This window comes from Nanorana parkeri, unplaced genomic scaffold, assembly GCF_000935625.1.
Source record: "Nanorana parkeri isolate BGI_ZX_2015 unplaced genomic scaffold, ASM93562v1 scaffold2586, whole genome shotgun sequence".
Lineage (NCBI taxonomy): Eukaryota > Metazoa > Chordata > Amphibia > Anura > Dicroglossidae > Nanorana > Nanorana parkeri.
In genome coordinates this window covers 1,582-12,154 of record NW_017308854.1, presented here as the reverse complement: position 1 = coordinate 12,154, position 10,573 = coordinate 1,582, and the positions used below count along the sequence as shown (strand labels likewise).

Below are 10,573 nucleotides of genomic sequence, written 5' to 3'. Positions count from 1 at the left end.
CCAGCTTCCTGATTGGCCGGGAAGCCAGCTCCATGCTCCCTGGTGATGAGGAAACAGGGAGCCGGCTTCCCGATACCGGAATTTTCAGGCTAGGCATCGGGACGAGTACTCGCCCAAGTACTCGGTATCGGCACATCCCTCATTTTTACCATACACGGCTCAACTGTATATCATCCTGTAAGCGGTTTGTGGAATTCTTTCCTTTCCAGGTGTCAGCCTGAAAAATCGGAGCTCTCATTGCACCATAGAAAAACTAGCAGACTAGGTAGCTAAAGAGTAGATTTGCTTTTAAAAACTTTTAGTTTAGAAGCAAAGCATATTAATGAGTGGATTACCTTGTACGAGGTTTCCAATTTCTTCGATTTCAGCATCAGTATTTGCTTCGTTAAGTTGTTCGTTGACTTCTAGGACTTCAAACAGAAATGGTGTATCCACGCCTCCCTCTGTCCCTTCTGCAAAAGTGATGCCATGAAGACCTAACTGTGCCAAAAAAAAAGGGACAAGTAATAATAATTTCACATAAGGTATACAGATTTGCTCTTTACAATATGCATGAAAGCGTACACTATATACTCCCCAATTCAATAAAATACAAAACTAAGTTGCAGAATGCCCACAGACATGGAGAGGATCTGACCACTCTCCTTCACTGCCACAGATGAGAACATTTGACTTGGGCGGAGAATTTGCTTCAAGTGAATGTAAAGTGGTGGGAGAAGAAGGCTTCCTGATCTGTCTGAAGAAGGCAAGATCAAGCGACTAGCAAATCACGTCCAAGGTCAACTATAAGTGCAGAACTCCAAACACCCAAATCAGGTTTCATATCTTGTTAGCTTACAGCAATCATAACAAGGAAAGCTGCCTATTAATGCTTACTGCACTCTGTGCACTGCTCTCTGCATTTCTGAATGAGTTGACTAATGATAGAGAATATGGAAAAACATGAAATAAAACACTACAGGCAGTCCCCGAGTTACATACATTCGACTTACATCCGACTCCTACTTACAAACAGAGGCTATTACTGTACAGCAGGGGTAGTTGTAATGCTACCGTGCTCGTGCCGATGAGGAGTGCCCGCCTTTTTGGGTCTGGTTCGTAGTACTGTACGTACATTACAGGAAGTTGGCTCTTGTTAGACGTGCAGACAAGGGGTGCCCGCCTCTTCTTCCGGGTCACAATTAGGTTTTTACTGCTGTCTGTATCCTCATTAGAAAGATTTAATCTCACTTCCTGTCCTTCAGACAACAGGAAGTGAAAGGAAATCTACCCCTAGGAAGGGAAATCCACTCCTGTAAGAGTGATCATGGGAAAAAGTTGTCTTTTTTCCCCAAATCCAATTATCACAGGGACAGAAAGTGAGTTGAAATCTTCTGAACAGGGGCACACACAACAAAACATACTTTACAGGGGGTAAACCCTTCCCTATGCTATCAACAACAAACAATTTGGGGCTGGAGTTACACCAAAACATGTACCTGTTCCAACTTACAAACAAATTCAACTTCAGAACAAACCTACAGTCCCTGTCTTTTTCGTAACCCGGGGACTGCCTGTACAAATCTTTTTGACATAGGGCTCAAACCATAGTCCAAGTAAAAACAGAGCTCAGTGACACACAAATTAGTGCTAGAGAAAAGGTACTCTACTGCTCTCAAATCCTCTGTTAAAAAGTAAAGTCAACCCTTTTTTTTTATGAAAAAAAGAATAAATTCACACTTTTTCCTATAACAAAAAAATGTGCATTGATTATTATTATTTTTTATAGCTCTGGCTCCTGCAGATCCTCCTTATCACATTTGAATAAAACGCTACTAGTGGAACAGACAGGAGTATGATCATTCCCTCCCTCCCCCCCCCTCCTTCTTCTTCTCCCTTCCCCCCTTCTTCCTATCTCTCTTTTACATTCTCCCTTTCCCACCTCCTCTCCACCCTTTCCCTTTTCCACCTTCTTTCATGTTTGTCTGGCGTGATGTGTTGTTTGTGGTTCCTTGGGCTCTCCACGCTTGTGGGTACCCAGCCCCCAATTTGCTGTTCAATACGTATCCTACGATCCTATGCGGGGGCAAGGACCCTCATATACTTCGTTCACTGTTCTGCTGAATGTTAATGTCCCCCAGGTATTACATTTTATGTGGTGGAAGTTTTATTGGGATTTGTATTGCCCAAGGAATGTGAGATAGATGCTATATCTCGTGTTTGTTGGTTTTATGTTTTATGTACATATGCATCCTACAAGGATGTTTATGTGAAATATCTTTCAATACAAACAATTTCTGTAAAAAAAACCTCTACTAGTGTATGGCTGGACAAACAGGATGAGCATGGCAGTCAGGTGACCTGCATTTGCAGAATAAAGCCATGTTTCCCCAAATAAATGATTTCCTTTAAACAGGAGTTTTTCCTCCTTTATACGTTCTTCATTATGAATGCACACAGGGATGAAACTCTATAGTACACATGTAAACGCATAGTTTCATCATAATAAGCACATCTGTAGAAGAATGCTATAAAAACCTGTTTGCTATATTTAGGGGGACCCCTTAATGGCCAGTGAATTCAAAGGGTGTTTCGAGTTTTCCATACTGTCTTTGCAATATCCTTTTAAAGAACAACTGCAGGAAAAAGGTTTTATGAACCCTTGCAGTGGGGCTACCCGCAGCACTGCAAGAGTTAACTGCTGGTTTCCATCTAGGGACTAAAATAACGTTGTACTCACCCGAGCCTCATGGGTGGGTGGCTGTCACAGCGCTCCCTCCAGCCTCTTCTCCTACACTGCAGTGATGGTATGTTCCTCGGTGTCCTCACATCATATACACTGGGGGGAATTTATCAAAACTGGAGCAGGCAGAATCTGGAGCAGTTGCCCATGGCAACCAATCAGCTTCTCTCTTCCATTTGCTCAGGTAAGATTTGAAAATGAGACAGAGAAGCTGATTGGTTCCATATATTGTCTGTTTCAGTTTTGATAAATTCCTCCAACTGTGTATAGAACGCGATGAACAAGGGACCTTAGACTGCTGCAGTGGAGGGGGAGAGAGGTTGGAAGGACCGGTCTTAGAGCAAGCTGGCCCCTGAGGATCAGGCGAGTATGACCTTTTTATTTTAGTCCCTAGAAATAATCAGTTAACCCTTGCAGTGCAGGGGTTGCCCCACTGCAAAGGGTAATAACAAATTTTGCCTGGAGTTCTGCTTTAAGCCCATATGTCAATTGCAGGAGTTCTACACCTGTCTGAAATAAAAGTAAAGGGACCAATGCCTTCAGTATGAAACTTACCAAATATATTCCTCTGCTTAAAGGAGACAGTAATGTATTGTATGCTTTGTTGACTAAAGAAGACTGCTGATCAGAAATATCCAGCTCGTCCTGAAATGAAATGCAGAAAATAAACTTTACCTGAATAAAGGGACAGTGATGTGATCATGCAAAACAAATCTACAGAATAAACAAAAACCAAGGTGCTAACATCTTCCCATTGACAACTAGGCACCTGGGATTGGGCTCTGTATTACATAACTAATCATTTAGTTACAGCAGCCATTTACAAATAAATGGGTCACAGTTTTATGCTGGCCATTCACTGCTCAAATTTGGGCGGACTTGGCCAAAATACAAGCTGTGGGTGGCCCAGCTGGTATCACCTGGCTTGACAAAAGTCCATTTTTCAATTGAACAATCCGAACCGAACAATACCTGCAGCCAAATCAACTGCAGTCACTGTTGAGGTATTCAGTACACAGTCGTTATACAGTGGCGGCTGCTGGCTGCTAGAATACTATAGCCCCGTGGGGGGGATTCGTCCAGTGACGCTGTTTAGCATAGATGGAGGAATATGTTAGATTTCTTCTGGTCAGCCCTCAGGCTGAACAAAAGAAATCTATGCATGCATGGCCAGTTTTAGAAGAGAGAAGTCAGTGGGAATAACTTTCTCATTTTAAGATCTGCTATAATCTACTGGCTGGACAATGCTTTGGAGTCTCTGTACCTCCTGTCCCCATATCCTTCCTGCTGTCAGTTATGTGCACTAAGGATCAATAATAGATTTAATACAGATGAAGAAGGGGGAATAAAGAACACACTGCCAGACCTCCGAGTTTGGGAGGTTGAGATTTGGCGTATACTTCCTCAAGGCGACAGTAGATGAAAAATAAAGTGGAGCTGGCCAGAGATATTATAATGGAAGCATTGATTGTATTTTTGGAATACATAATATTTCCAGTGATAGGTATAATAATAGCTTATTCAGATCTTTGGGTTTCTGTGAGAATATTACCGTTCCTAAAAAAGGATTTCAATTCCTTCCCATTTTTGAGAATAGATCAGTTCACACTTCACTATTGAAATACAATGCACTTAGACTCCGGCATGCAGCAATAGGCCTCCTTAAAGGAGAACTATGGGGTGCTTTTCCCCATAGTTCTCCTAATGGTCACGGGAGGACATAAACTAGCGTCCTCCCGTCACCCAAAGCTCAGTATACTGCGAGCTACAGCTCGCGGTATACTGAGACCGCTGCAGCCGGGACGGATCCCGACATTACTGTCGAGATCCACCCAGCTGTGTGATTGACAGCTGGCTCTGCCTATCTAGAGGCAGAGCCAGCTGTACCCACCCCTCCCCCGTCCATTCCGCCAGTCAGCGCTGGAGGATCGGGGGGAATCCCTGCAGGGAGCTGTGAGTGACAGTCACGGCTCTCTGCAGGGACAGGATGGAGAAGTGAGCGAGCGCCGGTATGTGTTCGTTCACTTCTCGATCTATTGAGCCGACGTGTGACAGTTTCATTGTCACACGTCGGCTCGAACTATGAGGATGAGTGAAAATCACTCGCCTCATAGTTCTCCTTTAAAGGACAACTCATCACTACTTAAATGCTACTCTGAAGGCACATGTCCTTTTAATCTGAAGTTTTTCACACAAGAGGTCTGAAAGAAGCTGAACTGCATCACTGAGGGTTAAATAAAACTTGTATTGAGTGATCTACAGAGGCTTCCACTGAGAACTTGCTTCTGAAAATGCAAGTTGCCTGGCTGTCCCTGGCTTCAATGCTTTCCGAGTGTTTGAGCTGCTACAAACATGTTACTTGGAAAGTCAGCAGGGGTGTGCAACCGCCCGACACCAAGGACATAAAATTCTGTGTGCCGGGCAGGTGTTTTTCTTCTACATTTAGCCCTGCTGTGAGCATGCAAGGCTAAATGTAGAGTACAGGAGCCGCCTTTCATTTTGGATTTTTGTGATCTAGACGGCTGTAAAGAGAACCTGTCACCTCCAAACACTATCACTCAAAGGCTTGTTAGCCCCTGTTAGATAGCAATAAAATGAAGTGAAAAAACAATAATTAAAAGGAGCGCTAAAGAAGTAAAAAATAATAATAATAAAAAAAAAGAATTACAACCAACCCTGCATGTGAATAAACGCACGCATAAGGCATTGTGTGTGCATGCTGAGTGCTGCCCCCATTCCACTGGGTGCCATATTGTGGTAGCTGGGCAGTAACGTTCTCAAACATGCACATGTGCATTAAAGGTTAAGTTCACTTTCTCAAGTAATTTGTCAAAATGAAATTACCCGTTCAAATCTGGCCCCCCCTCCCATACACCCCCTATATACACCCGCACTATACTTACCTTTCGGCGAACGGTCCTTGCCCTGCGCCGGTACAGGTGTATTATCTATTCCCTGCACTGCCGTCCAGCACAGCCCTGTGCTATGGCTTTGGAATTTTGCTAGCAAATTGTGAGCGCTCATGGGGGGGGGAGGGGGCGGGGGGTTGGGGCTAAAGAACTTATTGCAGAGTTTTGGAACATGCCTGTGACTTCTGACTAAAGTAATCTGGATGAAGTAACCTCTGGAGGTTCCTGTACTTCTTCTGCAGTTCCTGGATATTAACATCAAACGATCGGTCACTGCAAAAAAACAACAAAAACCCTGAAATGAATGCATGTCATCGTTTTACAAGTTGAAACACATTATTCTACATACGCATTACAGAAATAATATTAGTCAAGTAATAAAAATGTTGTAAAACGTCAGAAGGCATTTTTACGCTTCTGTAAGAGCAGCTGCAAGTAGAAACTGGAAAATGTATCCCTATGTTGTAACTGCCATGACTTGTCCACAGGTCACATGCTCAGAATGAATGAATGAATGAGGAAGTGACGCAGAACTGCTACTGCTTCATACAGCACTTCATTATATCCTTCCTTTCACTGGCTCCTTCGTGTTGGGGTGCAATAAAAGAATGCATTACAACATGCATATATAGTCTGTCACGGCACAATAATATCCATACAATATAATATAATAATGGATATATAATATCCAACAATGTGTTGAGTTAAAAGACCTAGTGCTTACTAGGGACCATGCAGGGCTTACTTATGATGAATAGGGAGCTGGGAAAGATCCCACTGAACTGACTTAAATGTGGATTTGAATGTGTGTAGTCTATAGTATGCCATGGAGTTCTCTCTGAATAAATGGAACTTCACCCTAGGATTAATCAACTTTAGATAAACATGTACCTTGAGAGATGCAAAGCACCATGTTTGACTTCTGTATGTGATCCGGTTGTTTAGCAATCAGCACTGTAATCTCCCGGCTATTATCAGAGACATCATACAAATCATGGCATCGCTCAGCCCCCCTTATTCTACCTACGTCTCTGATAACATCACAAAACAAATAGAACAGTTGGGCCCCAGGAGCTGTTAGCTTTGCAGCATTTTAATTGCACCGCAGGCACAATGTGCCTTGCGGTCCCGTGCGGCCTATCGCATTGCGGCCGGAGGGCGTGGCCCGCCACGCCCCCTCCGGCCCGGAAAAAAAGTGAGACGGCCGCAATGCGATGCAGGTCGTTCCGACCAGAATTGGACCGAAACGCACTGCACATGGTGTGAACTAACCCTAGGGGTCCATTCACATCAGTCACTCTGCAAAACGCACAGTGGCTGGTGTACCAATGCGCCGATCCTGGCACATTGCACTATGTACTTTTTTTTTAAAACTCTCTTGAAATGTCACAAGTGCGAGGCGGTTGTTCCACATCACATCCCACTGAGCTGAAAAAGGTAAGGCATGCCATACATTGTCAGCACATACTAACATGTTCCCAATGCATGTGGTGTGAATGGACCCTTAAGTGTTAGCATACATAGGGGGGCATTTATCAAAACTGGAGCAGGGAGACTGGAGAGCAGAAAGACCCATGGCAACCAATCAGCATCTCTCTTCAGTTTGCTCAGGTAAGATTTGAAAATGAGGCAGATCAGCTGATTGGTTGCAGTGCAAATTTGCTCCAGATTTTGTCTGCTCCAGTTTTGATAAATTCCCCCATTAGGTATTAGTACATTGTGGCAGACATACCTACAGAAGCAATCCTCTCCAGCGCTGCTCCCCTTGGTCACGGACGCTTGTATCTTTGTCCTGGCCCTCTCCCAGGTTCTGAGTCTCTAGTCACCTGACTAGCCTTGCCCCAATAATGTAACTACCGTGCATGGAAGTTACTTCATCTCAGCGAGAATCCTGCGTGTGCGGCTTAGCGTACAGTTATAGAAAAAAATGCTGACAGGCAGGGAGAAACTGTGATGGCAGATGAGATTTACACGTCTCTTCTGCCATAAAAAAGCCTGTCTGTCAGCACTTCACTTGTACATTAAAGCAATAATAAAGGCACAGGGTTTTTTGCCTTAAAGTGACACTAAACTCAGAAGTTAGCACTGCATTTAAGCACTGTAACTATTAAAAAAAATGTCTCTTATTTGTGTATCACTCAGCTGTAGATCCTCAAATCATCTCTGACACTGTCCTTCCTTCTGGAGGGTGTCTACTTTTGTTCCCCATGATCCCTGTGTGTACAATGTAAAGTAACCACTGCTCCAAGCTCACTCCTGTGATGGACAACAATCTCACGTTTAGTTTACTAATTTGTATTGAGACTGTAGTCGATCACAGGAGTGAGCTTGGAGTGGTGGTTACTTTACATTGTACACACAGGGATCATGGGGAACAAAAGTAGCCACCCTCCAGGAGGAAGACACACTGCACATAAACCTTTTTCATTGGAGGAGAGGCCAGTCACATGACTGACGGGTCACATGACTGGGTTCGCCTACCCATTTTAATTTTGCTCCACTTGCTTCAGTGGGGCGGGGTGCTGCCACGTTTGTAAACACACCACTGTGCTTTTTAGATATGCGAGGCTCTTTTGTAAAGTAGTAAGGATACACTGCTGATTTATAAATGGACCCCCTATGCCATGGTAACAGATACATGGGCCACTATTGCCAAACCTCTGTCAGCTAGTGTCCTGTCTCTGTTATCTATACTTTCTTAGGTACTGAATCAGAACACGTATGTAGCTAGACATGTGTCCATCGAGTTCAAGCTAGGGTTAAGTGCTCATTTTGGTCTAGGGGGGAAATTACAAAAAAGTTATACCCACCTGATCCTCTGAGCTGGCTTGCTCTTAGACTGGTCCCTGAAACCTCTCTCCCTCTCTGCAGTCGAAGGTCCCTGAGTCATCACAGGATGGGAGGACGCTAAGGGACATTCCATCGCTGCAGCATAGGAAGAGATATTCTAGAGGGAGCGCTGTCGCAGCCGGTTGACTCGAAGGATCGAGTGAGTACCGTAGAACTTTGTTATTTTCCTCCTCCCTAGACCAGAAACAAGCACTTAACCCTTTTGGTGCGGGGCAGCCCACTGCAAGGGGTAATAAAAAAAAAGTGCCCAGAATTGCCCTACACCTGAAGTTGATCCAGAGGAAGGTAAATAAACCCTTAGAAAGAATGGACCAATTTGCCTGGACTGTACAAACTTCCTTTCTGATCCCCCAAGGCACATGTATCCTACCCGGATCAGCAGGCTCCAGGGATCCTTCTCATCAATAGTAATAGCCGGATCCATTTTGTGAATTTATAAACACACCTAGCCCTGGGTCAGAGGGACAATCAGAACTGTATGATCTTTAGTGATGGGCCACCACTTCTAGGATGCCCGGGGGGAGGGAGGGAGGGGGGGGGGCAGTAGATATAACAATGACAGGTACTCATCCCCAGACCCCAGCTTTCAGAACACAGCCTGATGAGCCTGCGATGTACGCTCTTACCAGTGCAGAATCTGGAAGAAGTCTTTGGTGTTATCTGGAGGTTGTAGAGATCTGCAGGAGGGACAGAACAGCTCCGATGTGCTGACCACAGTCTGACAGCTCCAGCACAGGCGGCTATGGCTGGTCACACACAGGCTCCTACTGACACCTGGTCCCAGCCTTGTTGTGATGCCTGTAGCCGGGGAGGACATGGTACTGTATGACAAGAGAGGGGGATGCTGTGATCGGACTGTGACTAGGGGACTCAGCACAGGCTCACACAGTACCATGGACATACGAAACCTCCAGTGACTGGCACAGCGCCTCCACAGTGCCCGGCAGCCTGGCTCCATAGCTGAGCCGGAAGTACGGATCCTCGGTCAGTCCAACATGTGAAGAGAAGACACTATACTGTACACACCATATCCCCGCCATGTACGCCGCACAATTCACCCGAGGTGAAAGGTGACAGCGAACCGCCCACTGCGTGACGTCAGCAGTCGTGATTGGTCAGATGGGCTTAACTGTGAATGGCGGCAAAGGGCAAGAGGTTCATCTTCCTGTTTATGTGGCTGCAGCGAGGTGAGAGTTTCAGTGTACATGTATCGGAGTGTGTTGTTCTTCCCCTTTATACCAAGTCTTTCTCTGTCTTATCCTTCATGACAGGCGTATGTGTATAGGGTAGCACGAGGTGACTATAGTAATACTCCGGGTCTGGCAGCAGATGAGAGCTCGGAATACACGTGGGAGGATGCTACATACTGCATTCTGATCGTACAAATCTTCTGCAGGCATACCAAGCAGTAGATTTGGGGGCTGTAGTAGCAAGGTAGGTAGGCCCCAGTGTTGTGTAGCAACATAGGTAGGCCAGGTGGTTGTCTAGCAAGGTAGGTAGGCAGGCCATGGGGTTGTGGGAAGGTAGACCATGTGGTTGTCTAGCAAGGTAGGTAGGCCATTGGGTTGTGGGAAGGTAGACCATGTGGTTGTCTAGCAAGGTGGGTAGGCCTTAAGGTTGTGTAGTTAGGTAGACAAGCCGTGGGGTTGTGTAGGTACTAGTCCCTGGCACCAAGGGTGATCCTAGCCTTTCTGCTCCCTGAGGTGAAGTGTGAAATAGTGCCCCCCTGACCTATGGCTAACACTGTAGCCATGGCTACTTCAAAGAAAACGCTTCATTAAATGTGTTCGTTGTTGTAATCACGTGACCAAAGATCTGCCATGGTTAGACAGCTTTCAGAGGGGCTGTCCACTCAGATCCACCGCCAACTGTGCCCACCCTTTCACTTGTCTGTCCCTCAAAAGAGCGCTGAAGGAATAGAAAGAGGGGAGGGTGAAATCCCTGTGGGGAGCTGTGCCGCACAGTCGTCGCTCTCTGCATGGAGAAGACTGTGAGCTGAACAATCACTGGTTTGTGATCGCTCAGCTCTTGGTATACAGAGCCGGTATGTGAGATCTGCAGTGTCACATGCCTACTCTAAGTATCGGGAAGA

At 45.4% G+C, this 10,573-nt stretch overlaps 1 protein-coding gene across 1 annotated transcript in view; it reads right to left on the bottom strand.

The window, feature by feature from the left end:
* The window catches only part of HSCB (HscB mitochondrial iron-sulfur cluster cochaperone), a 13,016-nt gene extending 3,540 nt beyond the window's left edge, over positions 1 to 9,476 (bottom strand). Inside the window, exons 1-4 of the mRNA XM_018573869.1 lie at positions 9,108 to 9,476; positions 5,808 to 5,904; positions 3,278 to 3,367; positions 336 to 480 (exon numbers count right to left, since the gene is read on the bottom strand). Coding sequence (XP_018429371.1) covers positions 336 to 480; positions 3,278 to 3,367; positions 5,808 to 5,904; positions 9,108 to 9,439 — 664 coding nt within the window. The 5' untranslated portion in view covers positions 9,440 to 9,476. The remainder of the gene's footprint in view (positions 1 to 335; positions 481 to 3,277; positions 3,368 to 5,807; positions 5,905 to 9,107) is intronic.
* Positions 9,477 to 10,573: the final 1,097 nt, after the last annotated feature.